We start from the raw sequence: 25,148 nt of genomic DNA, 5'->3' as shown, positions 1-25,148 counted from the left end.
TTGATATGTTTGTGCTATGAATAAATGTTTGTAAATTTTCAATGGTTTCTGCTGTTTTGTTTTTCTGTAACTATTTTAGAAAATAGACTGTGCTCTTCTTCATGTCATGTTATTTTTGTTATTAACCATTTAAAAATACATTTGTATACAAAGTTAATATGTTTATTCTAACAAATTCTGATAACATAAATGTATACAGTAGAAAGTGAAGATCTCATTCTTTTTCTACCCCATTGCCTGGATGTTAATGTATATCTTTTTTTGTTTTCTATGCTTGTACAATATACATGTAATTACACAGTATATATGTAATTAAATATATATACCTTTGATTATTTTTATGAGTTAAAAAATCTTACTATATATTAATTCTGCACCTTATTTTTTACAAAACAGTATATCATGGACAGCTCTCCAAGTTTAAAAATAATACACACATACCTGTGCACATACACATAATATACTATACCCATAAATCTTTCTTATTTTTTTCAAAGTCTGTATTGTGTTCCATTATATGGATCCTCCTTTAATTTATGTATCCTGCTATTATTGATGAATATTTAGTTTCCATTTTATTATTATTAGAAACAACACTACATAGAAAAACTTTACATATATGTGTTAATATTTATATATCTTATGCATTCATATTGGTAATTCCTTAGTCTAAATCACTACATTATTTTGAACTTGAAAATAGGAAAAAAATGGAATCTTCTTGCTTTAATTTCACATTTCTTTAGTTGTTGGAGAATTCAGTATTAAATGTGTATTTATTAGCTATTTTGTATTCTTTAAGTTTTTTCACTTTTATATTGATTTGCTTATTCTTTTATTATTCCAAAGGACTGTTCTATTTTATTTTTTAATTCTGGGTTTTATTTGAGCCTGCATTTGAACATTTTCCATTCTCTTATGTAGAATATCTGGTGCTAATACCATCTACAGTTTTATAATGTTTTCTAGTTTCATAAAGTAATTCTTCATGTAATAGGTCAACCTATAAAAGAAATGTAGTAACATTGAAGTAAAACTTCTGGTGGCCCTTTAACTATAGTAGTCCCCCTCTCCTGCCACCAACAAATATTAACTTTGATTATCTTTAACGTTAATACTGCTCTTTGTCTTTTCGAAAGTTACTTAACTCCTGTTCTTTAGTTCCCTCATTTTTAAAATGAAGGTGACTTACGTGTCCTGCCAGTCTCTCAGAGTTGTGAGGACTTAATGAGGTAATGAATGTGAAAATAATTTGAAATGAATCCAGCTAAGTAATGAAAGGTGGTAAATCTGTAACTCGTAGAATGATAATAAAATATGTACATCTAAGAACAATGCAAGTGCTAATAACTATCTTTTTTAGGTAAGTTGTCAGTAAAGAGCAACTTACATTATTACAGCCTCACTCTCTAGATTTCTCTAGGTGATGGTTTCTATTTGCTTCTTTCTCCTTTTAGCCTTTGTCTTGGTTTCTTGCAGACACTTTTCTGCTGATTCTTTATTCTTCCTTAAAGGTAGCTCCTTCAGGACTGAATTGTACACTATGTTTTTCATGGTTTGCATGATAACTTACATTAATATACTTGTGTACATTTTAAGTTTTGAAACTGGCTTGCCTGTCCAAGAAATGTGCTTGTGTATGTATTTTTTTTAATGGATGTATGTATAGGAGAGTGACTTTGAATGTCGGGGGAAAGAATTTGTATTGTTTTTCCTATTGGTAAAAATGTTAGCTTCAGTCGGCTCTTGATTATCCACAGCTAATGCTATAACTAGCCTACTTGCCAAGCCCTTTGACTCCTAATTTGCTCTCGTTTATGCATTTCCTCAATGGGCATTTAGTGAATGTTTACTGTATGCTCAACCTAATGCTATAAAAGACACAAAGGTGCTTTAAGATGCATAGAGTATTTATTATTATTTGCCTGCAGAGACCAGTCCATGCATTCTCCATGGTTCCAGTCATATTTACCTTTGTTTGGCCCTATTGCCAGTGATCTTTAGGACAGAAGCCCAAGATTAGTTGATACTGTTGATTGTGAGTTGCTTTCTTGAAACTTGGGGACTTATGAGCATTCACTGAAAGAGCATCAATGTGGGTAATGTGCTAGAAACCCTGCAGCAGGACATCGGAGATAGTATAGTAAATAGACAGTGTTAGGTTTGAAACCAGGAGACTTAGAATTGAACTCTGCCTCTTCCACAACACGCTGTGCAACTGGGCAAGATACGTAACCTCTCTGTGTAGCTTTTATCATCACTTAAGGTACTTGTGAAGATTCAGTGAGAAAGCACAGGTATTATGCTTAGCACAGTGTCTGGCACACAGAGACACTCGATCAAGATGACCTCTTATCCAGCTTAGCATTACTTTCCTTTGATGGATAATCAGGAGGTGACTGTAAGCTAAATCATGCACGACTTTGATTCCCTGGGCCTTGTAAAATGTTTATGTTTGTTTATTTTTCATTCTCTTGAGCCTGCAGTTTTATATTAATAGAGTTTTTCTGCATGTTTTTTGGTCTGGTATCTACTATCAAACCCTGGCCAAAAAAAAAAAAAAAAAAAGGTGAACATCACTTAGTGGACCTTTGAAATGAACTCAAAGGATTGGCATAATAGAAAGGGGACTGGACTGATAGTTAATAAACTATTTAGCTTCTGCGACTAATCTAATGTGACTTTGACAAGCCAATTCACCAATCTGGGACCCAATTTTTTAATTTACAAATTCAGAGAATTAGGTTGGATCATTTTTTAAATTCTAGCTCCAAAAATTTCTAAGAATAACTAAAAAGTTGTATTTATAGTAGAATTACTTTATTAAAAATTTAATGTGACATATTTGGATCTGGTTGATCTTAATTCACATTCCTTACCCTCTGTTACAAAGAATAATATTCTGAACACTTAAAACTGAAATGCCATTAGCAAAAATACTACAGCAATAACAGTACAGCACTTAAAACCAAACTCTTATTTTCATCCTTCGTATTCCTCCTCCTGATTCCTTTATAATTGATGTTAAGTAACATTTCCTTGCATGATTTGAAGCTATCATTCAAATCATAGAGTGAGTTAAATTAGTGCTAATTATTGGGAAATCAGGAAGCAAGTACTTAGTAGACTAGTTACTTAAAAATTATTGATACAGAGGTATTTTCATGTTTGGATAAAGCAAATTTAAATGATTTTTAAAATCTTCATTCATTGTATCCTGTAATAGCATATAAACTTCAAAGGTCTTTTATGTGATCTTTTATTAAGTGATACTTTTGTATTTCATTATTTATAATACTTTAGAATTATGATAAGATACTCTGAATGTTGTGCTATTTGCTGTGGGGTTTAAAACAATATACTAATTATGATTAGAACCATTGTACCTTTATATCCTTATACTAACTTACTGACGCTATATGTTGTCTCATATCAAATTGGGCCAATAGCTAAAACAGAAGACCATGGAACTAACGCGAGCATGTCAGAAACAGTATGAGCTGGAACAGGAATTGGCTTTTTATAAAATTGATGCCAAATTTGAGCCACTAAATTATTATCCATCAGAGGTGAGTTGTTTTAATCTTTTAGTAATCCAAAGTTAAAGCCAGCATATAGTGGGGCAGAAGAGGGCAGGTGGTAGAGACTTTCAAGGGAGTTTATCAATAATCACTCTATTTTCTTATTATGAGGGCATCAGCAGAGTATATTTTGGTTGAATCTGAGAATTATTTGGCTCAGTAAGTAGAGCAGTATCCAAAAGAGGTAAAAAGCCCAGAAGGATCTTTACCTATAGCTGTATTCATAGCCCAAAGCAGCTTTCCAACCCTCAATTACCTCACTCAAGAGTGTGGCTGATCATCTCCCTTAAACCTAAACTTCCAGAAAAAGTGTACTGCCTGCTGGACAATCATGGAATAGTCATCACTATACATTGTTCCATAATCACTGGTCCAGTATTAGTCAACCGTTATTTATACAAATGCCATAAATGTTATTGCAAAAGAAAAAAGCAGCTTAACTTCTGAGACCCAGTGATTCCAACCAACATCTTATTATTTAGTTAAAAATGCAGTTATTAAAATTTATTAAACTGAGATTTTACTTATATATCAGCCAAGAAACCAAGATAAAATACCCAGATTTCTGATTTGAAAGAGCACTGCTAAAAATCACATAATTGTAGGTAGTTCTTTTATCAATCCAAGCTTACTTTTCAGAAATAGGAGGAGATATCCTTGGAGACCAGTTTTTGCTCTAGTTATTTTTTGATTAAGAATAAAAGAATGGCCTGGCTGGCACGGCTCAGTGGTTGAGTGTTGACCTATGAACCAGGAGGTCAAGGTTCGATACCCTGTCATGGCACATGCCTGGGTTGCAGGCTCTATCTCCAATAGGGGGCAGCCAATCAATGATCTTTCATCAGTGATGTTTCTATATCTGTCTCCCTCTCCCTTCCTCTCTGAAATCAATAAAAATATTTTTTTAAAAAAGAATAGAATAATGATATATATATATATTTTAACTTCTAGGCATGTAGGATTATAATGTAGGCAGTTCCATGATATGTTACACTCATAAAATGAATAACGTCACTTGACTGCTTATAAGTTACTTATTAAACTGTATATCTGTTAATTTATTTTGCTTTTAGTATGTTGAAATTGATAAAGCCCCAGACGAAAGCCCTTATATTGGCAAATCCAGATACAAGAGAAATATGTTTACCAGAGAAAGTTACATTATTGATAAAGCCCAGCCAATAAAGATCAAGAAGATGGAGCCAGATGAAAGTGAACAATCTATAAATGAGCAGAAGAACTTGAGAGTCCATATGCCACTAGACATACAGCTGGAAGACAAAGAAAGAAAAATAAGTGCAGGTTTTAAAAAGTTATTTTAAATTCTTTAAAAATATAAAAACATTGAATGTGTAGGCAAATTGTGTTTTACTCGTATATTCTTTTACTTAACATGCTGAAGGCATTTATTAAATTGTTGTTTACATCAAAAGTTTAAAACAAAAGTAGTGATTTATTGAGCATATTTTTTAAAAAAATTTCTATTATGGTAGAAAATGAGGTTTTTGAGAGTAATTTGATGGGAATATATCCAGGGGTACAAGAATGCTTAAATCTGCTCCTGCCAACAGACCCTTCTCACTATTGGAGCTATACATTCAAAAGCCTAATTAGTAATACTTGAAGCAAGTGAAGTACCACTTTTTACTATGCATGTAGCCAAAACCTAAAGCAGTGCTTTGGATAAGCTGGATCAGTGCAGCCTCCTTAGGCTTGAGCCTGAGGCTGGCCTTTGACTCTTCCCAACCTGTCCCACATTCCACCTCCTCAAACTTCTCTCCCACCCACCCCCCAGCCCCAAAACATCTAATTCAAGGGATCTTACCACCTCCTGGCAAGTCACAAAGAAGTAATTAATCCGACAGGGCACTTAGAGACCTTGACAATGACAAACTTTGAGTCCACTTACCCACTCAGCTGCATGGATATGAAAGAAGGAGAAAGCAGACCTGAGTTCATGCATCCCACTAGTAACCATGGCCCATTATGGGGCCTTCACCAATCAGATCATCTTCCCTTGGTGGTAGCTAAATGGAAAATATGGAAGGCCAGTAGAGATTGACTTGGAAAGGGAAGTAAAGAGACTGAGTAGTCCATGTCTACGTATATACTATATGCCAGGCTCCAGAGGGGAAAGCAAAAGTAAATCAAACATTTGTGCAGACTAGCTTTAAGGGGCTCATCATTTTATAAAAGTCAGGGAGAGAGGGAGGGAAAGAAGTTGGAAATGTGAGGTAGAAGGTAATTGATTTAAGATCATTTTAGCTGAGTAAGACTCTTCAGTAGTGAATTTATTGATATTGAGTTGTTCTAACACAGGTTTTTAAAAATAACTTGAGCCTAATTATAACTTAGATGTTTAAGTGCATATTTACCAATAAAATCCTATTCTCTCAAGAGTTCTTTAATGTTTGAATTATCCAATAAAGCCCCTTTTATGTTAAGAATTTTACAAATTAAAGGATCAATTATAGTTACATAGCATATCATAAAACGATTCCAAAGATTAATGGTGAGGAAAACCATCATAGGAAATTACTTCTTTTATTCCTATGATATATAATTTAATATAATCTATAATTTTAACTGGGGGAAGGAGGTTATTGTGAATTTTAAAAATCTGGTAGAACTTTGAAAATTTAAGATTTTTCTTGTGTGTGTCTGTGTGCATGGTTTTAAATTTGCAGCACAAACTCGACTGTTGGAACTGCATGATGAAATAGAAAAGGCAGAAAAACAAATTTTAAGAGCTACTGAAGAATTTAAACAATTGGAAGAAGCTATACAGCTTAAAAAAGTATGTAAAAGCAAAGCAGCAATGCTAAGAGAAAACGTAAAAAATGGAACTGTATTGTATACCTTCATAACCCTGTAAAACAATTCTTAAATTAGTGCTGCCTAATTAATTGTGGAATAACAGATTTCAGAGTCAGATATGATATTAGCATTTCCAATTACATTTTTCTTTCAATCATGATGACATTCTGTTAGCATTTTATAAAGTTGTAGAAAAAAATTGTGATTTATGGAAAAAGATGTATTTGGTCTACTCTTACTATAAAAGCACCTATATTACCAGGGAAGTTGCTTCCTGATATTTCTCCTAATTTAATTAAGCACTCCTTACCTTTAAGATCCTGGGATCTAGAATAAGAGCCAGAAGACATTTCTACTACACTATGACCATTATCAAGCAAGCAGCAGAAAAGTAAATTATATAAAGTATGGGGTACAAAAAAATGGAAGTGATACACTCTCAGAAATTACAAAATGTGTCATGAAGAAGTAAGCAGTTCAAACTCATGGTGTAATTGCATAGGGAGAAAATTCAAAAAAGGAAGTATTTGACATTTTAGTTTTTAAGTGTGTAAAAGGTTTTAGGTATTTGCAGTTTTTAAAAATCAGTATTTCAAAATTTTGATGGTAATTGCATTCATTACTATAATAGGTAAAATAAGAATGTAAAGTCCAAATTGATTCAAGTTTATTGGAAACTTACTGTATAGCAGTTGCTGAATGGGCCCTGAGTAAATGAACAAAACAGATATGTGTCCCTTCCTCATGGACAAGAAATAGGTAATAAGCAAGTGAAAAAAAGTAAAAAAGAAATGTATAGTTAAACAATATAAAAATAAAAAAATAAATAAAAATAAAATAAAACAATATAAGTGTTGTAGGAAGAAAATAGAAAATTAGAAGAGACAATAAAAAGGATATAATTTAAATTGTGGGGACCCACAAAGGCCTCTCTGAAGAGGTGATATTTAGGCTGAGACCCAAAGGATGAGAGAGAGCCTGCAAGGCAGAGTTAGGAGACAGGTATTTCAGGCAGAGGTGACAGTGTGTGCAAAGACCTTCAAACTAAAGATTCCTCTACAACAAGCATGTCAAGCTCGTTCTGGCAGGCTGCATGCCTCGTAAATGAGTTTGACATGCTTGCTCTACAGAGTGAGGGAGAGTATAGTGGAAGATGAGGTTAAAGACCATGCCAGGCTTCATAGGCCATTTTAAGGGGTTTGAATTTTGTTCTGATTATAATGGGAAACCTTTGAAGGACTTTGGGTAGTAGAGTGACTGATCCTATTTGTATTTTTATAAGAGCATCTGGCTACTGCAAGAGTGAAGTGAGAGGTGGAAAGAATGGAGTTGTGTGCAACTCTTAGGCTATTTATATAGGCAAGAGTTGATAATGGCCTGGACTAGGAAGGAGATGGTGAGCATGGAGAGAAAGCAGACTGCTTCTAGGTAAAATTTGCCGGAAGAACTGATAGATCTTAAAGAAGGATTGAAAGTGGGAGATGGCCCTGACCAGCGCAGCTCAGTGGTTAGAGCTTCACTCCTCCCCACTCTATGCCAAATGGTCTCCAGTTCAATTTCTGGTCAAGAGCACATACCTGGGTTGCAGGTTAAATCCCTGGCCCCAGTCAGGGTATGTGTGGGAGGCAACCAATTGTGTCTCTCACATCAGTGTTTCCTTCCCCCTCCCCCTCCCCCTCCCCCTCCCCCTCCCCCTCCCCCTCCCCCTCCCCCTCTCCCCTCTCCCCTCTCCCCTCTCCCCACCCCCTGCCCTCTTTCGCTTTCCTAAAAATCAATGGAAAAAATATCCTCCGATGAGTATTAAAAACAAAAAAGAAAGTGGGAGATGAAGTGCAAGGAGCTAACAAGAATGATTTTAATAAATAAGAATGTTTTATAATAGTACTGGCTAAAGTTTTATATAGCTAGATTGATAGATGTAAATAATGGACATTATTTTTAAACAAAATGTGCTTGGTAAAAGTAGTTATTTTAAATGAGTATAAATCGAAATTTTTCATGATACTATTAATTTGCTTCACATGCTAATAACAAGGGTAAGTACAATGTAAGTACTATATAAAGTCAGCTACTATTAATATGGTTATTAATACTTTACAAGTTGCTTATACTAGAGTGACAACTTCATTTTTACCTACTTATTTTATAAAACTATTAGTTTTCATAAACTTTTATAAAATAAGATTTTCTATACATGCGGAGCATAAAAGTGTAAGATACAAATGCCTAGATAACTCCTACATTTTACTGTTGTTTAAAGAACTGATAGAGCATAGAATGCCTTTAAATTGTAAAAGTTGTTTTCTTTAAATTTGTAAATCAGTGTTGCTATCCTCTGTTAATTGTGTGTTATGGTGTTGGGGATTAGGTTTCAGAAGAAGAGAAAGACCTTCTTTTCAAGCAGTTGAGTGGTAAGATACAACTTCTAAATAAATTACGCCAAGAAGCTCTGGATCTAGAAATGCAGTTGGAGAAGCAAAGGCAAGAAATTGCTAAAAAGCAGAAGGAGATCAAAGACCTTCATATAGCCATAGATAGCTTGGATTTTGAAGACCCAAAACATGTAAGTAAATGAAGAGGTTTTGGCTTATTCTGTGGGAACTAGAATAAAATTTTATCTACATATTATGTCTCATTATTATGTCTCATCATTTTTAGCCACAGAATCTTTTCTGAAATTCTTTTTTATCTTGATGTACGAATTTGAGTAATATATATATTTATATATGTGTACATATAATATATGTGTTGTATATATATACATATGTGTATGTATGTATATACATACACATACTTATATATAAAAATATGTATGTGTGTTTAAAACACAACAACCTAGGGTTTGAAGAAGGTAGCTTTTAGTAGAAGGAGGGTTGCATTGGTATACTTACCTTTTTTTTTTTTTTAAATATATATTTTATTGATTTATTACAGAGAGGAAGGGAGAGAGATAGAGAGCTAGAAACATCGATGAGAGAGAAACATCGATCAGCTGCCTCCTGCGCATCTCCTACTGGGGATGTGCCCGCAACCCAGGTACATGCCCTTGACCGGAATCGAACCTGGGACCTTTCAGTCCGCAGGCCGACGCTCTATCCACTGAGCCAAACCGGTTTCGGCTACTTACCTTTTTTTAAGTGGTTGAATTTCATTATATTTCAAGTCAAGAGAAACCTCCAAGGTGCTCTCTAAACCTCTTATCATTTCTCTCTCTTAGCCTTATTGTTTTTCTTTCTTAAGAGCTAGGTGGTGAGATAGAAGAACGGAAGTGGGTTTAGAGTCCTTTTTCTACCTCTTCTTTAGTTTTTTATGTAAATATTCCACTAAAGCTATTTATTGTTTAATATTATTTTGTTTTGTCCTTAAAAATGAAACATTTCTTGGAGTATGTATTCCTAAAATGTGGCCAGAGGTGGTCAGGTGGCTGGATGATGGAGTTAGGTTCTTGTCTCTTTCTGTCTCTACCCTGAGAAGTCTTACTAATGGCTTATATTTTAGCCAATATTTATACAATAGAAGTGAAAATATTTTCTGCATGTTTTAATGATATACTTTGAATAAAGGGTGCTTTTAAAAAACGTTAAGATCTCTGGATCAAGAGAAATCATAGAATTTAACATGGCAAGGGCAATGCACTATAATTGCTTTAAGTATTTGACAAGTTTTTAATTATTCCTTTAAATATTTTTGTACAATATCATAGATATTTTTTGCAGACCAGCTAATTTTGACAAAAGGTGACCTTATCACCATAGATTTAGGTCTTTTCTAACAAAAGCCTAAGACTTAGTATTAAAATTGAAACCAAAAGTCTTGATTATTTTAAATACTAGAGGTTTTGAGTAATGTGTGTAATATGGTCAGTAATATATTATTTTATTACATTTATTTGTTCAGAAGTCTTACCACCCCATGTGAGGCCCCTGAGGATTGGAACTGTATCCCCAGGGGCCAGCCCTATGTTTATGCATGCTTGCATCAAGGAAAGTGGGAAGGAATCTGCTTATAGGTACTACCTCAGGCTCCTTTGTTGCCTCTTCAGTTCTGTGATCTATGAATCTAATTAGAACCTAGATTGTATGTTCGCTTTCAATAAATGACTGAGATGTTCCTGGCAGACAGGGAGTCTAATGCTCACTGTATTTATGTAAAGAGTTACATATTGAAAGGAGTTAAATGAGAAGTAAGAATGGCATCCAAGTTTTGAAGGTAGCCAAAATCAATTTGTGTTAGTGGGGATGAAACATAGAAACCAGATTTAAGGGGTTTTTTTTGGTATTGTTTAAACTACTAAAGGTTAGTTCTTAAGGTTACAGCTTTAGTCTGAACACCAGAGGATGTCTCTTTTTAATTTGTTCACCAGAGGGAGCAACTTTTTCTAATTAGCACAAAGTCGCCTTATTGGCTAGTGTTAGGCACCCCATTTTAGACTACACATATGAACATTTTAGCAAAAGGAATAGAATCAAGAGTGGGATCCCTGCATGTTTTTTACAGATGTAGATAGACTTTTATTCAATTAATTTTTATCTAATTAGATGAGGTATCTTTCTGAATAACAAATATAATTTAAAAGTAAAAGCTTGAGAGATTAGAAAACAGTATATGATTCTGAGATATGATGGAAAGCAAATATATTAAATGCCAACAATACTGGTTTTTGCATATACTGGTGAGGAACTTTATCGTAGCATTCCTATATCAGGTGACATTTCTTTTTCCATTTGCAGAAGATGAGAATGTGATTTAGAAAAATTAAATGATTTCCCACACTCACCCTTTTGGGAAGAGGTAAAGCCGGTGCTTATTCTGTTACAATGACCCTCTTCCCACAAAGGAATTAAAGGTCTAAAGAGATTAATTATTTTTAACTGAGCCTGTCAAGTTTTCAACAAACATAAATATTTAACTAGGTTTCAAAAGAAAAAGACATTAAAAATCAAATCCCATTTTGGTTATAAAAAATGGTCATAGCTAGTAGCACATATATCACAGGAGCAAATAATAAAGGAGGATTTATATAGCTCTTCCCTATATGGCCATGCCCTGTGGAAGCAAACGGTAACTGTACTCTGTGGGGATTTAGCCTGTAGTAGTCTTTTGCAAAGAGTGTGCGTGATTGGCCCTCAGGAGCTTCCTGTGTTGTGGGACCGACGGAGGCTGCTGGTGATTGGACCAGCTGGGCTGCCACTCACTCTCAGCCCGGAATGTGGTTTGAAGAGTTGGGAAGTTACAGAGGCTTGGAGGCGCTTACAAAAATGTGGCTGTCAGAGAGGGAAGTGCACTTAAAATTTGAAGACATTAGAAAGCGTTCCGCCCACAATTTCCTTGTTCTCAACGGCTCAGTTTTAACAGGACTAATTCTAAGTTAAGGTAGGAGCATTTTCTCTCTACAAAGGGCTTAAAAAGAGGTGGAGTCATATGTAAGTTCCTGTTTTTACAATAATTCTTTTGTGAGCTCCATCGTATCGAAAATCCGTGGTATCTGTTTTTGCTCCCATGTGTAATGCAAATCATGGGCATGTTGAACCAACGTTTTGTCCTGCGTGTAAAAAGATTTCAGTTAAATTTTTAATGGTGAATTTTAAAGATTTATTGATAGAGGTATGAATGCAGGAGTTTTTTTCTTTTTTTTCTTTCTTGAGCCATAAAAATCCTAAATTTACTTAGAATTTAAGCTGTACCTGCAGTTACCTTTTCAGAAAGATTTCGCATGGATATTTTGGGAATGTAGGGAAAAGAAAAGTTTTGAAAATCCCATCAAGTTTTACCAGTAGTACATTTAAAACCTTCTGATCAAGCTGCCATTCATTTGTTCTTGTCTTTGGAGACAATGGACTTCTAAACTTGAAAAATGCTCATTTATAATTAGCTGAATCTTGGAGTTTGTTGTTTAGACTGTAATGTAGTTCTTCCTCTTGATAACTTGATTGATTGTTCTTTTCCTCTGATGGGGGAAGGGGGTTAGAGCCTGTGAGGTGATAGTCAGAGGGCAAAGATTCTCTGGAGAATTATTTTGTTTCCATATGAACAGTCTCCAAATAACCTGGGCAAGTCATTTGATGAATCTGAGACGTAGTTTTCTCATGTGTAAAAGGAAGAGTTAGACTACTCCCTAGCTGTCAGTTTTCCCCCTCCCCGTCCCCCAGCACACCTGAGAAATACAATCCAATCTTTTCAGTTACCAGTAGCTCCTTAAATGGATTCCTGTCAGAGTGTGTGATGGTGTATGGGTGGGAAAGCTCTGTTTTCCACCAGGTGAATATGTAGTTAGTTGAGGAGTTTGCCTCCAAAAGGCTGGTCCTCCATCTTGAGAATCACTGTGTCTATACGATCTTTGAGGTCCCTCTGAGCTCCCTGTTTATGGAACCTAAAAACAAAATGTGTTGTTGTGTAAGGAATTGAAAATAAACTTGAATTTCAAGTAAGTTTTCATTTCATGTCCCTATTCTGTAAAAAATCTTTTTTAAAAGTACATGTTTCTTTTTATTAAAAAGGTATCACTTGTTTATTATAAAAATACAAAACTCATAAAAAAAAGAAAAAAAAGAAAAAAGCCTCTTGTAATCTTTCCACCCAGATATAATCCTTGTTAACATTTGGAATATATTCTTCTTCTAGATGTATAGGTAATCAATTAACTTTTTGGAAACCTTTTTATAGAGACACATTTTAATGCAGTTCAATGAACTCTGAGCATTACCTACTAATTGTGCCCTTACCCTCTTTTATACACAATTTGCTCATCTCTAAAATGGAGGTGGTTCCAACATCAAGTGATTATGAGGTTTAAATGGAAACTCATGTGAAAAAAACACAGGGCCTGACACACAACATATGCAAATTATTACATTTTATTTTTCCAGTCATCCTTTAGAAATGTTAAAGATTACTATTTTTAAAAGAGTTTTTTGTATTTGTTTGTTTTTCAATTCAGTGCCATATGAAGGCTCAGAAAAGGGGTAAAGAACAACAGCTTGACATTATGAACAAGCAGTACAAACAACTTGAAAGCCGTTTGGATGAGATACTTTCTAGAATTGCTAAAGAAACTGAAGAGATTAAGGACCTTGAGCAACAGCTTACTGAAGGTGAGAATTTAAGTTGATTTAAAGGTAAATTAGTTTTGGTATTAAAAACAAATGGCACTCAGACAAGCATTAATCCAGATATTAGCTGAATATGCTTCAGCTCTTAGTGCTAGTATTTGATAGGGAAATATTGACACAGTACACAGTATATAATAAAGATTTTTTAAATTTATTTAATTTTGTTTTGATGTCCTAGTGAGTCAGGTCATTGCAGTCAGTCGGCAAGAAGTTAGCTACATGATCATGATAAACTCTGGCATGTGATTGTCTTCCTCAAGGTGTAAAATCCTTTCAGGAGTAAAGAGTCCATTGCCATCAGGGCATTCAGTGTCTAATTACAAGGAAAGTGTAGAAAGAATTTTAGGATCTACTTTTGCAATGCACATTTAAATTGTGACATTGCCATTGTGGAAGGGGAGGATGAAAGGTTATAGTGGTGAGAGCCTTTGCTTGGGATAAGATCCCAGTCTCTGTTTTGTTGTTATCAGCTGTGTGACCTGGGACATATGATTACTGTCTAGGTCAGTGGTCCTCAACCTTCCTAATGCCACGACCCTTTAATACAGTTCCTCATGTTGTGGTGACCCCAATTATTTTTGTTGCTACTTAATAACCGTAATTTTGCTACTGTTATGAATCGTAATGTAAATATCTGATATGCTATATGTGTTTTCTGATGGCCGCGACCCACAGGTTGAGAACCGCTGGTCTAGGTCATTAGTTGTTGGGAAAATTAAGTGAGATAATGTTCATAAAGTGCCTGGCACATACTAGGTACCTAATGTATGGTTGGGGTTATTTTGGTGTGTTTCTTTTGTCTTCAGGTTTCATGTTTATATTCCCAGTTTTGGATTAGTCTTGTTTGTTGAGTGGCTTTTGTTTTGTGTATCTAACAGCAAGAACTCAGTTTGTGTATATTTTAAATTTTATTTGGAAATTACTACTTTTTTTTATTGCTTAAAGTATTACAAAGGGTATTACATATGTGTCCATCCCCCCCCCCCCCCCGCCCTAGACAGTCCCCTAGCCTCCCCTATCCCCCAGTGTCCTATGTCCATTGGTTATGCTTATATGCATGCATACAAGTCCTTTGGTTGATCTCTTACCCCCTACCTCCTGCCCCCCAACCCTCCCCGGCCTTCCAGCTGCAGTTTGACAATCTGTTTGAGGCAGTTCTGCCTCTGTATCTATTATTGTTCAAAAGTTTATACTGGTCTCTATTATCCACGAATGAGTGAGATCATGTGGTATTTTTCCTTCATTGACTGGCTTATTTCACTTAGCATAATGCTCTCCAGTTCCATCCATGCTGTTGCAAATGGTAAGAGTTCCTTCCTCTTTAGAGCAGCATAGTATTCCATCGTGTAGATGTACCACAGTTTTCTAATCCATTCATCTACTGATGGGCACTTAGGCTGTTTCCAGATCTTAGCTATGGTGAATTGTGCTGCTATGAACATAGGGGTGCATATATCCTTTCTGATTGGTGTTCCTGGTTTCTTGGGATATATTCCTAGAAGTGGGATCACAGGGTCAAATGGGAGTTCCATTTTCAGTTTTTTGAGGAAACTCCATACTGTCTTCCATAGTGGCTGCACCAGTCTGCATTCCCACCAGCAGTGCACAAGTGTTCCTTTTTCTCCACATCCTCTCCAGCACTTGTCGTTTGTTGATTTGTTGATGATAGCCAGTCTGACAGGTGTAAGATGGTACCTCATTGTTGTTTTGATTTGCATCTCTCGGATGATTAGTGACTTTGAGCATGTTTTCATATGTCTCTTGGCTTTCTGAATGTCCTCTTTTGAAAGGTGTCTATTTAGGTCCTTTGCCCATTTTTTGATTGGATTGTTTATCTTCCTTTTGTTAAGTTGTATGAGTTCCCTATAAATTTTGGAGATTAGGCCCTTATCAGATATGACATTGGCAAATATGTTTTCCCACACAGTGGGTTTTCTCGTTGTTTTGTTGATGGTTTCTTTTGCTGTGCAGAAGCTCTTTATTTTGATGTAGTCCCATTTGTTCATTTTCTCTTTAGTTTCAAGTGCCCTAGGAGCTGTATCAGTGAAGAAATTGCTTCGGCATATGTCTGAGATTTTGTTGCCTTTGGATTCTTCTAGAATTTTTATGGTTTCCTGTCGTACATTTAAGTCCTTTATTCATTTTGAGTTTATTTTTGTGTATGGTGTAAGTTGGTGGTCTAGTTTCATTTTCTTGCATATATCTGTCCAATTTTCCCAACACCATTTGTTGAAGAGACTATCTTGGCTCCATTGTATGCTCTTGCCTCCTTTGTCAAATATTAATTGAGCATATTGGTTCGGGCCGATTTCTGGGCTCTCTATTCTATTCCATTGATCTATATGCCTATTCTTGTGCCAGTACCAGGCAGTTTTGAGAACAGTGGCTTTGTAATACAACTTGATATCTGGTATTGAGATCCCACCTACTTTGTTCTTTTTCAGGATTGCTGTAGCTATTCGGGGTCTTTTTTTATTCCAGATGAATTTTTGGAGAGTTCGTTCTAGATCTATGAAGTATGCCGTTGGTATTTTAATGGGAAGTGCGTTGAATTTATAGATTGCTTTGGGTAGTATGGACATTTTGATGATGTTGATTCTACCAATCCATGAACACGGTATGTTCTTCCATCTGTTTATGTCTTCCTCTATATCTTTTTTCAACGTCCTGTAGTTTTCTGAGTAGAGGGCTTTTACCTCTTTAGTTAAGTTTATTCCTAGGTAGCTTAATTTTTTTGGTGCGATGGTAAACGGGGTTGTTTTTATAATCTCTCTTTCTGAAAGTTCACTATTGGTGTATAGAAATGCCTCAGATTTCTTGGGGTTAATTTTGTATCCTGCTACATTGCCAAATTCATGTATTAAGTCTAGTAGCTTTTTGATGGAGTCTCTAGGGTTTTGTATGTATAATATCATGTCGTCTGCAAATAAGGACAGTTTTACTTCCTCTTTTCCAATTTGGATGCCTTTTATTTCTTCTTCTTGCCTAATTGCAATGGCTAACACTTCCAGTACTATGTTGAACAGGAGTGGTGAGAGGGGGCATCCCTGTCTTGTTCCTGTTCTTAGGGGAAATGGTGTTAGTTTTTGTCCATTGAGTATGATGCTGGCTGTGGGCCTGTCATATATGGCTTTTATTATGTTGAGGTAAGATCCTTCTACTCCCACCTTACTGAGAGTTTTTATCAAAAATGGGTGTTGAATTTTGTCAAATGCTTTTTCTGCATCAATTGATATGACCATGTGGTTTTTTTTCTTTCAATTTGTTTATGTGATGTATCACGTTTATTGATTTGTGGATATTGTACCATCCCTGCATCCTTGGGATAAATCCTACTTGGTCATGGTGTATGATCTTTCTGATGTACTGCTGGATCCGATTTGCTAAGATTTTGTTGAGGATTTTGGCATCTATGTTCATGAGGGATATTGGCCTGTAATTCTCTTTCATTGTGTTGTCTTTACCTGGTTTTGGTATTAGGGTGATGCTGGCTTCATAGAATGAGCTTGGAAGTGTTCCTTCCTCTTGAATTTTTTGTAGTAGTCTGAGGAGGATAGGTTTTAGTTCTTCCTTGAATGTTTGGTAAAACTCCCCTGTGAAGCCGTCTGGTCCTGGGCTTTTGTTTGATGGAAGCTTTTTGATGACTGCTTCAATTTCTTCCATAGTTATTGGCCTGTTGAGGTTTTTAGATTCTTCCTGATTGAGTTTTGGAATGTTGTATTTTTCTAGGAATTTGTCCATTTCCTCCAGGTTGTCTAGTTTGTTGGAGTAGAGCTGTCCATAGTATTTTTTAACAATCATTTGTATTTCTGTGGGGTCTGTTGTTATTTCGCCTCTATCGTTTTTGATTTTGTTTATTTGGGTCCTCTCTCTTTGCTTCTTGGTGAGTCTGGCTAGAGGTTTGTCAATCTTGTTTATCCTTTCAAAGAACCAGCTCTTGGTTTCATTGATTTTCTGTATTGTTTTTTTGGTCTCTATGTCATTTATTTCTGCTCTAATCTTTATTATCTCCTTCCTTCTGCTCACTCTGGGGTTTTCTTGTGCTGTCTTTCTAATTCTTTGAGTTGTAGAGTTAGATGATTTACTACCATTTTTTCTTGTTTTTTGAGATAGGCCTGTAGAGCTATAAACTTCCCTCTCAGGACTGCTTTCATTGTGTCCCATAGGTTTTGGATTGTTGTGTTTTCGTTGTCATTAGTTTCCAGGATGTTTTTAATTTCTTCTTTGATCTCATTGGTAACCCAATCAATATTTAATAGCATGCTATTCAGCTTCCAGGTGTTTGAGTATTTTGGGTTGTTTTTATTGTAGTTTATTTCTAATATTATGCCATCGTGGTCTACGAAGATGGTTTTTATGATTTCAATCTTCTTGAATTTGGGGATACTTTGCTTGTGTCCCAATATATGGTCTATTTTTGAATATGTCTTATGAGCATTTGAGTAGAATGTATATTCCCTGGCTTTGGGGTGAAGTGTTCTGAAGATGTCTATTAAGTCCATCTGATCTAGTGAGTCATTTAGGAGTGCTGTATCTTTGCTGATTGTTTGTCTAGCGGACTTATCCAGTGATGTCAGTGGTGTATTTAAGTCCCCTACTATGATTGTATTGTTGTCGATCTCTCCTTTGATATCTTCCAGGAGTTTTTTTATGAATTTGGGTGCTCCTGCATTGGGTGCATATATGTTTACCAGAGTTGTATCTTCTTGTTGTATTGATCCCTTTAGTATTATGAAGTGGCCTTCCTTATCTCTTGTTATGGCCTTCACTTTGAGGTCTATTTTGTCCGATATAAGTATTGCTACCCCAGCTTTCTTTTCCTTTCCATTTGCCTGAAAGATATTTTTCCATCCCTTCACTTTCAGTCTGTGTGAGTCCCTTTTAATGAGGTGGGTCTCTTGTAGACAGCAGATGTATGGGTCATGTTTTTTTATCCATTCAGCCACTCGATGTCTTTTGGTTGGAGCATTTAGTCCGTTTACGTTTAAAGTTATTATTGAAAGGTACTTGTTTGTAGTCATTTCTTTTTTTGTGTGGCGGTTTTCTTTCTGAGCTTTTTATTTCTTCTTTTTACACCAGTCCCTTTAGCATTTCTTGCATTGCTGGCTTGGTGGTGATAAACTCCCTTAGTCTTTTTTTGTCTGTGAAGCTTCTTATTTCCCCTTCAATTTTGAATGATAGCCTAGCTGGATAGAGTATTCTTGGATTCAGTCCTTTGCTTTGCATCACTTTGTAAATTTCCGTCCATTCTTTTCTGGCCTGATGTGTTTCTGTTGAGAAGTCATTCGATAATCTAATGGGAGATCCCTTGTATGTAACTTTCCGTCTCTCTCTTGCAGCTTGTAAGATTCTCTCTTTGTCCTGAACATTTGCCATGGTAATTATGATGTGTCTTGGTGTGGGTCTTTTCGGGTTCACCTTGTTTGGGACTCTCTGGGCTTGTGTGACTTTTTTCTTCCCCACCTCAGGGAAGTTTTCTGATATTATTTCTTCGAGTAGGTTTTCTAATCCTTGTTCCTCTTTCTGTTGTTCTGGCACCCCTATTATTCGTATGTTGTTTCGTTTCATGTTGTCCCAAAGCTCCCTTAGGCTCTCCTCCTGTCTTTTAATTTTTTTCTCCAATTGCAGTACAGTTTGGGTGTGTTTTGCTTCCTTGTCTTCTAATTCACTAATTCGGTCCTCCGCTTCTCCTAGTCTACTGTTGATACTTTCAATGGTGTTTTTTATTGCAGCTATATCACTCTTCATTTCTTCTTGGGTCTTACTTAAGTTGTTGATTTTTTCATCTGTTTCTTCTAGCTTCTTGCATATGTTATTGATTTTTTCCTCCGTCCAGTTTATGAACTCTAGGACCCTTATTCTGAATTCTTTTTCGGTCATGTTGCATGCCTCTGTATCACTTAGCTGCTTTTCTGGCGAGTCCTCTTTTTCTTTCCTTTGGGGGTTTCTTTGTCTACCCATGTTTGATCTCACTGACATATCTAGACGCTGAGTCGTTCAGTGGCTGCTCCCTTGGTGGCAGTGACTCCTTGGGCTGTGGTTGCTCTTCGGGCGGTTGCGGTAGCAGCTGCTTCTCAGTTAGCAGCAGCTCCTCTGGTGGGTGCTGTTCACAGCTATGGTAGCTCTTCTGGCTGGTAGGGGGAGGTTTCACGTACAGCTGCTGTTCCTCAGACAGAGGGTGTGGTGCTCAGGAGGCTGCTGTTGTTTGGATTTGCTGCGTTGATTTAAAGGCACAAAATACAACACAACAAGGCACCGCGTACCAGGCACCACTCTGTGTTGTTGCTGGGATTCTGGAAATTACTACTTTTAACTTTTTACAGCAAGAATTAAGCATTTTATAAGCAATTCACTGAATATACTATTTTTATTATATACCTACTTAATACTCCTTTACTAGGGATAATATGGGGAAAACTATCAAATCTTGAAAAGAAAAATAAGGTAATTGAAAGCTTAGACTTTCATTCTTAGCTGGTAACGAATAACTAAGGAGTCTAAATGCAGTATTTATATATCTTGAGAGCATTTTCTTATATACACTATTACCTTCCCCCCCTCCTTTTTTTTTGGTCTTAGGCCAGATAGCAGCAAATGAAGCCCTGAAGAAGGATTTAGAAGGTGTCATCAGTGGATTGCAAGAATACCTGGAGACTGTCAAAGGCCAGGCAAGTCAGGCTCAGAGTGAGTGCAGGAAGCTACAGGATGAGAAGGAGACATTGCTGCAGAGGCTGACCGAGGTTGAGCAGGAGAGGGACCAACTGGAAATAGTTGCCATAGATGCAGAAAATATGAGGAAGGTATGATTTGTTTTTCTCTTTTCTGTTTTCCCTTGCCTCAGAAGTAGATGATGTCCAAATTAAGTAAGCTAAACAAGTTAGCAACAGTGCAATTATAAGTGGCAAAAAGTATTTAGTGGCTATTTAGTCTTGTTTTTTCCTTTAGTTGTGATACTCTTGGAATTATTGTTTTTCCTTTACTAAGAATGGAAGCTTATTTTAGCTGAGTTTCTGTTCTTGGAAGATATTACCAAATAACTCTAAGTAATATGAAGTTGTGGCTATTATAAATGTGGTATTAGATGTTCATATTTTATTATTTGAGTCCTAAAATTAAGTACAACAATGTTTCTTATTTTTTTGTCATTACTTCATAATTTAACATTAATTTACAGATAAGGCAGACACAGTATTATACCCTTTTTTATCTTATTTGTTGCCATTTATTAGATTTCACTTTATCTTTTTTAGTTGTTTGGAAAACTATCATGCATGAAAACCCAGGTTCTCAAACCTCATCCTCAGTAGGGCTGGCTCTGGAAATTTGAATATTTTAACAATGAAAATTTTCAGACCTATAAAAATACCAAATTTAGTATTTAACACCATGTACTCACAATTCAGCTTAAGAAATAAAACATTGCAGATATAGTTGAAACTCTCTGTGTATCCCATTCCATAGCTAACAAAATCCTGAATATGGTTATTTCCCTGCATGTCTCTTATTACGTACTAGAGGCCTGGTGCACAAAATCTGTGTACAGGTAGAGTCCCTAGGCCTGGCCCCTGATCAGGACCGATTGGGGCCTTCCAGCTGCCAGCCAGCGCCTTCCTTCCCTGGCTGCTGGCTGCCGGCTGGGTCCTTCCTTTGTTCCGTGCCTCCCCCTGGTGGTCAGCGCACATCATAGGGAGTGATCAAACTCCTGGTCTCTTGGTTGAACTCCTGAGGGGACACTTTGCATGTTAGCCTTTTACATATATAGATGTATGCATTTGAAGCAATATGTAGTATTGTTTGACATCATCCATCCCTTCAGTACACATCTCTTAAAAATAAGGACTTTTTTCCCCATACATCACTATGATACCACTATTACACCTAGGAAAATTAACAATAATTCCATAATGTCATCCACTATCTGAACCATATTCAAATTTCCGCAGTTGTGCCAAGAATATCTCTTATAGCTTGTGTGTGTGGGTTTGTGTGTCCGGTGGTAGTCCTAGAGTGTCCCACATTACAGATTTGTCTGATTGTTTCTTCATTGTGTGTTTAACATGTTTTCTGTGCTCTGTATAAAATAGTGTCTTTTTTTAATATATTTTTTTTATTTTTATTGATTTCCAAGAGGCCGGGAGAGGGGGAGAGAGAGAGAGAGAGAGAGAGATAGAAACATCAATGATGAGAGAGAATCACCGATTAGCTGCCTTCTGCACGCCCCCTACTGGGGATTGAGCCCACAACCCAGGCATGTGCCCTTGACCAGAATCGAACCCGGGACCCTTCAGTCCGCAGGCCAATGAGCCAAACCAGCTAGGGCAAAATAGTGTCTTCTTTTAACTTTATTTCCCTCTGGTTTACTGGAGAGGTTGAGCACCTTTCATTTGTTTATTTACCATTCAGTGTTCTCTTCATTGAATTCCCTATTCATATTCTTTGCCCATTTTTCTATTGGATTGTTTGTCTTTTTCTTAACGATTTATAGGAGTTCTTTATATATATGGATACTAATCTTTTGTTGATTATAGATGGAGTCTGCATTTTGAATAGGCAACCCAGTTGATTCAAATGTGCTTTTTGGACCACCCATTGAGAAACTCTTCTATAGAAGTTCTCATTGTAGCATCCCCCTCTTTAATCCAAAATAGTTTGATCTAATTCTTTAAGATCCCAAATAAGTAGATGGAAGCTGTAATGTTTAATTAAAATGGGATACAAATGGGAGAAAATGACTCAGAACTGAGGTATGCTGATCAGTATGTACTTGTATTCTTGTTAGCTACTCATTTAAGTTACTCTGTTATCCTTAATATTTGAGAGTGCTCATCCCATTTTGTTCTGATAAGTGAACATACTGTGGTTTAATATAAAGAGTGTGGGCTTTGGAGTCAGAGATCTCAGCTCATATTCCGACTGTCTTTTTTTAGCTCCACAGCCTCATGCCATCTACTCAGGTGTTCATTCTCCTAACTGGAGATAGAAGATTGGGAGAAAACAACAAAAATAATAATATCTTGTCATACGCAGTAATTATGAAGATGAAATGAAATAATGAATGTGAAAACATTTATTCCAGTGTCTGATAGAAAATAGGTTTTAAATTTTATTGTTCTCTCTCTCTCTCACTCTCTCTCTCTCTCTTTTTTTTTTTTTTTTTTTAACCTGTCCAGGTACATTTAAAATATTACACTTTAGGAAGCATGTTGGTAGCTTACTGGTTTTTCTGATTGCATTTAGTCAGATTACATTTCTGATTACATTTACTTTTCAGCCTGGCCCAGTCTGTGGCTTCATGATATTGCTAATGAACACTTTCTGTGCCAGGCTGGCCAGCATTTGGTTTACTGTGATCAAGTTACTTATAATGATTTGTAGATGCTTAAGCATCACAGTGATGGTTTTGTAGTTCAACATACCCTGAATCCTTCCAGGAGCTTGCAGAGCTAGAAAGCGCCCTCCAAGAGCAGCATGAGGTGAATGCATCTCTGCAGCAGACCCAGGGAGATCTCAGTGCCTATGAGGCTGAGCTCGAGGCTCAGCTGAAAATACGTGATGCTGAAGCCAATCAGCTCAAGGGAGACATGGAAAAATTAACAAGTCTTAGCCAGGTAAGTAAGAGCATAAAGCTGTCTAGAAACTAGTCTGTGGCCTTAACATATCAGTCTTCCTTTAATGTAATGTAAAATTGAATATTTCTTTTTTTAAAATATATTTTATTGATTTTTTTACAGAGAGGAAGGGAGAGAGATAGAAACATTGATGAGAGAGAAACATCGATCAGCTGCCTCCTGCACACTTCCTACTGGAGATGTGCCCGCAACCAAGGTACATGCCCTTGACCGGAATCGAACCCGGAGCCTTTCAGTCCCCAGGCCGATGCTCTATCCACTGAGCCAAACCGGTTACGGCACTTCTTTTTTTTTTTTTTAATATATTTTATTGATTTTTTTACAGAGAGGAAGGGAGAGGGATAGAGAGTTAGAAACATCGATCAGCTGCCTCCTGCACATTCCCTACTGGGGATGTGCCCGCAACCAAGGTACATGCCCTTGACTGGAATCGAGCCTGGGACCCCGGAGTCCACAGGCCGACGCTCTATCCACTGAGCCAAACCGGCTAGGGGCACACCAAGGATTTTGATGCAGGTGTTTGAGGACCACAGTTTGAGAAGTATTGGTGTAAGGGGAAGTAGAGCAGTAATTGTTGGATCACTCACAGAGCTTTTGAAAGGAGGTACTGAACCCCCTATTCCCATGGAGATTCTGATTTGGTGTATCTGGGCTGAGCTGATTTTGATGCTTACTCTCCTTTAAGTATCAATATTTAAGGAGGCATGTGAAAAAAATTACCTTGGATCTTTAAATTTGGAAGTACAAACCTAAAATTGAGCGGTTATAAAACCATAGCTAGCAAGGGAGGGACTGCATATATATGTAAATTTCTTTTTGCCTTTTTAGATCATAAATTATTGTTATTTTGTGTTTTCATATCATTGCTTCTTATGGCAATAGTTAGAACAACTAGCCCTTCAAGCAGAACTTGAGAAGGAGAAGCAAGCCCTCAAGGATGCCCTCGGAAAAGCCCAGTTCTCAGAAGAAAAGGACCAAGAAAATAGTGAGCTCCGCAAGCAACTTAAACAGCTGCAGGTAGAGATTTGCTGGTATAGAACAGAGATTTGCTGGTATAGAACCTTTTGAGCTTGGCGTGTCAGCATTTTGAAAAACCCTAACTTAACTCTGGTGCCGTGTCACATATAGAAATTTTTTGATATTTGCAACCGTAGTAAAACAAAGACTTATATTTTTGATATTTATTTTATATATTTAAATGCCATTTAACAAAGAAAAATCAACCAAAAAAATGAGTTCGCGTGTCACCTCTGACGTGTGTCATAGGTTCGCCATCACTGGTATAGAATATATTCTTACATGGGACACTGAAAATGTTGACATTGTTAGTCAGCAACTTGACAGTCTGCTCTAACATGTAGTAAGCAACTTATATTATCTATATCTATAAAAGCCCAGCAGCCAAACAGTGGACCAATCAGAAAGACCTGTCGACCAGTTGCTATGATGCTCACTGACTACCAGGGGGCAGATGCTCAACACAGGAGCTTACCCCTGGTGGTCATTGCGCTCCCACAGTGGGAGTGCTGCTCAGCTGACCGAGATGAGTGGCGCTCCCACAGCGGGCCGATCCCCGCAGGCCACGTCCTCCACCAGTGCATGAATCCGTGCACCAGGCCTCTAGTTAGAAAAAAGAAATTCTAAGTGGGACAGTATGAAAGAGAGTCTCTGTTCCCTTGTGAGCCCATTGTTCTAAAATTATTAATGTGCATATCCTTAATGGTGTTATGATGGTGCAAAGAGATGGAGGCAATGTTAGTGTAAACTCATGGGCAAGAGCAATATCTCAAAAACTCATGGGCAAAAGCAGTATCTCGTGTTTCTCCTAGAAGCACATTTGTCATCAGACTGAACTAAAGTTATCAGGTTGGTACCTTCTCTTTCCACTGAAATATCTATCCAGGAATTTAGCTAGAGTGGGCTGCAGTAGAACTTCTTAACTATAAACAGTTTTTACAGTCCCTGTCTCCGAAAGAATGCTATTAAAAATGCATCCTTTTTGCATTGGTGGA

At 36.6% G+C, this 25,148-nt stretch overlaps 1 protein-coding gene across 6 annotated transcripts in view; it reads left to right on the top strand.

The window, feature by feature from the left end:
- CNTRL (centriolin) overlaps nt 1–25,148 on the top strand; it is an 86,743-nt gene that overhangs the window by 21,649 nt on the left and 39,946 nt on the right. For 5 of the 6 annotated variants that reach the window (XM_059657788.1, XM_059657789.1, XM_059657785.1 and 2 more), the window contains exons 8-15: nt 3,450–3,569; nt 4,655–4,883; nt 6,269–6,378; nt 8,767–8,961; nt 13,336–13,489; nt 20,087–20,307; nt 22,939–23,115; nt 24,019–24,153. In XM_059657788.1, the coding sequence (XP_059513771.1) occupies nt 3,450–3,569; nt 4,655–4,883; nt 6,269–6,378; nt 8,767–8,961; nt 13,336–13,489; nt 20,087–20,307; nt 22,939–23,115; nt 24,019–24,153 (1,341 nt within the window). Of the gene's footprint in view, nt 1–3,449; nt 3,570–4,654; nt 4,884–6,268; nt 6,379–8,766; nt 8,962–11,606; nt 11,772–13,335; nt 13,490–20,086; nt 20,308–22,938; nt 23,116–24,018; nt 24,154–25,148 lie in introns of those variants that run through there. The other variant, XM_059657790.1, reaches the window with a different exon arrangement.

This window comes from Myotis daubentonii, chromosome 11, assembly GCF_963259705.1.
Source record: "Myotis daubentonii chromosome 11, mMyoDau2.1, whole genome shotgun sequence".
Classification (NCBI taxonomy): Eukaryota; Metazoa; Chordata; class Mammalia; order Chiroptera; family Vespertilionidae; genus Myotis; species Myotis daubentonii.
The sequence above is the reverse complement of the archived record's forward strand: the minus strand, read 5'-3'. Positions and strand labels throughout refer to the sequence as shown.